The following is a 3,532-nucleotide window of genomic DNA, read 5'->3' on the forward strand; positions in this document are numbered from 1 at the left end:
AGACACCGTTTACTTCTCCCCCATGGCAAATACCTGAGAAATGGTGTGAAGTGAGAAAAGGTTTTTAGTGACTTGTAGTTGGAAAGGTTCAAGGCTGGACAGGTCCATTGTTTTGGGTGTGTGAGGCTGAAGCAGTATGTCATGGAAGCAGGCATTTGTGGTGGAAAAGGTTGCCTAATAAATGAGGGCCAGGAACTGGAGAAGTGGGATGATAGAATAGGTAGGTAAATATGCTACATTTTACCAGTGCGTACCCCCGAAATACAATTCCTTCAATTAGGCCCGACTCCTATTTCCAACATCTGCAGTAGTTCATCAAATTATGAATCCACTGAAGAGTTATTCTATTAAGTCAGATGCATTAAAAGCCAATCATTCTTCAAAAACCCATCATTTGGTAACCAGTGGTCTAAAACACAAGGCTATGGGAAAACATTTAAGGCTCAATCTCTGATGATTATTACAAAATGATCAGCTGTTTTGAGACAGACACGTCTATGTGTGCAGCCTGGTGCATAGAAATGCCTCAGCTCCCTGTCGTATGCCAGGGGATGAGAATCTTCTCTTCAACTTTGTCTCACTTTGTTCTGGTAGCCTTAAGGCTTTCGACATGAGAAGGAGGTTCCTGTTCTTGGGCTTCTCAAGCATAATGGACACAAGTGTTCAGAGGGTTCTTTTGAAGTGCTTTTCAATGGGTTTGATCTGAGTTGGTTTTCTTGTCTCCTCAGTTGTGGCAGAGATCTCAGCATTACACACTTGCATCTTCATAATCCTTGCCTGGACGTGGAGCTGTGTTAAGAGAAACTGAGTCCTCCTTTGCGGGTCCCACATGAATGGGAGGACTACCGAGTGTGCTGGGAAAGTGTGTGTGGGTGTTGACGGACTCAATACCTTCAATTTTTCTTTATTGAAGCCTGAGAATACTTTATTGTTTGAGTTTAAGTAAAACAACAACAATAACAACAGGGCAGTCAAACTGTAAATCTTGACAGTTTTATAGAGGAGGGCGATGGGGAAGAGGAAGAGTGAGAGCCTTGTCATCTGAGTTAGGCAAGTAGCCACAAGTCTGCAGAGTGCTTCAGAGAAAGAAATAAAAAGTTGAGAGTAACCAGGGAAGCATTCCCAGGCTCTAGACTTTATTCACAAGAAAGAAAAAGAAATAAAAAGAAGGAAGAAGGGAAAATGCTGTCTTTTTAGTAATGGAGACAAGAAGGGTGACTTGACAGGAGGGCATGGCAGTACTTTAGTAATGTTTGACAATATTATGAATTTTCTTGATCATTATTTTTTATGTATGGTTATGTCTTATTTGTATCTTATGTGTGTACCTGGTCACTGCTGTGTCCAGAAGCGGGAATTGGATCTTCTGGACATGGAGTTATAATGTAAAGTGCTATGTTGGTGCTAGGAATTGATTCCTGCTTCTCAGGGCAAGCTTGTACTCCTGACAACTGGTCCATCTCATGCCTTCAATTGCTGATGTAGGAGCCAAAGAGAGACTGAAAACACAACACACAACATGGTTTAGTTAAGTTACTGAAGCCCTTAGACAAGTAACCTAGATGTAACCCTTCCTCCATTAAATACAATGGTACCTGTCCAGTCTGGCATCTCTTGGGACAGACCTGTTTTCTGACAGACATCTTATGTAGTGGTCTGAGAGCAAACAGTCCTGTTCTGTTTCTGAGGGTGAGGTAACGCATCTGTATCCCTGGAGAGTCACTGGTGACACTATGCTCACTGTTACTAGGTGCCCACCTCCGCCTGCAGTGAAAGCTGCCTTCCAGGGTTCAGGCAGGTTGCACGTCTGGGAGCCCCCCACTGCTGTTTTGATTGCAGTCCCTGCCCTGAGGGACATTTTGCAGACCAAAGAGGTAAGAGCATGTGGGGCTGGAATCTGAGGGGCCCACAGGACACTCTGAGCCTAGTGTCTTTCTCCATCATCTTAGTTACAGTTCTACTGCTATGAAGAGACAGCATGAGCAAGCTGTAGCTTATTTAAAAAAAAAGCATCAAACCAAGGCCTTACTTACAGTTTCGGAGGCTGAGTCCATGTCCATTATAGCAGGTAGGAGGCATGGTAACAGGCAGGTAGGCAGGCATGGTGCCCCAGCAATGGTTGAGAGCTTACACTCTGGCCCACAGACAGCGGGCAGGCAGAGATTGTAGAGTGACTCCAGTGTGTGATTTTGAGCTCTCAGATGCAACCCCCATTGACACACCTCCTCCAACAAGTCTACACCTGCCTTTCTATCCCCATCAATTTATCAAATAGGTACCAAACATTCAAATATATGAGCCTATAGGGGCAGTTCTTATTCAAACCATGACACCCATATCCTGAAGTGTTGCACAATCTCTGCTTCCCTGTGGACTTCAGGTAGGAACATCATCAAGGATGCCACTCTTAAAATTGTTCTTAGGAAAGTGCTTTATTGAGATAGGTAAGTTAATGAACCATAATTGCACAGCCTAATGAGTTGTCCCCTCACAAATACTGTACATCCTATGGCCCCTGATCAAGAAACATTGGTTGTGGTTCATGCCTTTAATCTCAGCACTAGGAGGCAGAAGCAGGCAGGTTTCTATGAGTCAGGACCAGGCTGGCCTATGGAGTGAGTTCCAAGACAGTCAATGCTACACATACAATCTCTGTCTCAAAAGGGGGGGGGGGATAAAAAAAAACACATGGAATTAGCTACTTCTGCAAGTGGTGCAGGTCTATAATCACAGCACTGAAGAGGGGGAGGAAGAAGGCTGAGGAATTCAGGGTCATCTTCTGCTATTCAGCTCAAGGCCAGAAAGAGATACAGGAGATGCTGTCTCAACAGAAGCAATAGCCCTCACATAAAACAGACATAGAGCACATACTCCTTTTCCTTGTGTCTTTGCCTGTGATATAAACTCCAGCCCTGGTCACCAAGAATAATTCATAAGTAATTAATTAGTGTTGCAGAAATGTCTGTGTGTCTCCCACAGACATGAAGAGATGTCTTCTGTGCCCCAAGGAGCAGTACTCGAGCCACACCAGAGACCGTTGCCTGCCCAGGACAGAGATCTTCCTGGCCTTTGAGGAACCTCTGGGATTCATCCTGGCTCTGGTGGCACTCTTCCTGTCTGGTCTGTCTGTCCTGGTTCTCGGAGTGTTCCTGAAGCACCGAGACACACCCGTGGTCAGGGCCAACAACAGAACTCTCAGCTACTTACTCCTGACCTCTCTTTCCCTCTGTGCCCTGTGTGCCTTGCTCTTCCTTGGCCGACCCACTGTGGCCACCTGCTTTCTTCGCCAGACCACCTTTGCTGTGGTGTTCACGGTGGCTGTCTCCTCTGTTCTGGCCAAGACTCTCACAGTGGTTTTGGCCTTTAGGGTCACCAGGCCAGGGGGCAGGATCCAGGTATGCCTGAACCCTGGTGCTTCCACCTCAGTGGTCTTTATTGCTTCCTCAATTCAGGTTGTTCTTTGTGGGGTCTGGCTGGCCATCTCGCCCCCATTCCCAGACAGGGATATGGTCTCAGAGCCCCAACACATTGT

The 3,532-nt window shown here is 46.0% G+C and overlaps 1 protein-coding gene across 1 annotated transcript; it reads left to right on the forward strand.

The window, feature by feature from the left end:
- Positions 1-1,750: 1,750 nt before the first annotated feature.
- Positions 1,751-3,524, forward strand: LOC129670250 (vomeronasal type-2 receptor 26-like; the record flags this gene model as incomplete). Its single annotated transcript, XM_055598726.1, has 2 exons — positions 1,751-1,874; positions 2,980-3,524. Coding segments are annotated over 2 exons (669 nt in total), but the record flags the coding sequence as incomplete, so codon positions are not given.
- Between the last annotated feature and the right edge of the window lie 8 nt (positions 3,525-3,532).

The sequence above is a fragment of the Psammomys obesus genome, unplaced genomic scaffold (assembly GCF_907164565.1).
Source record: "Psammomys obesus unplaced genomic scaffold, mPsaObe1.curated_primary_1811, whole genome shotgun sequence".
Classification (NCBI taxonomy): domain Eukaryota; kingdom Metazoa; phylum Chordata; class Mammalia; order Rodentia; family Muridae; genus Psammomys; species Psammomys obesus.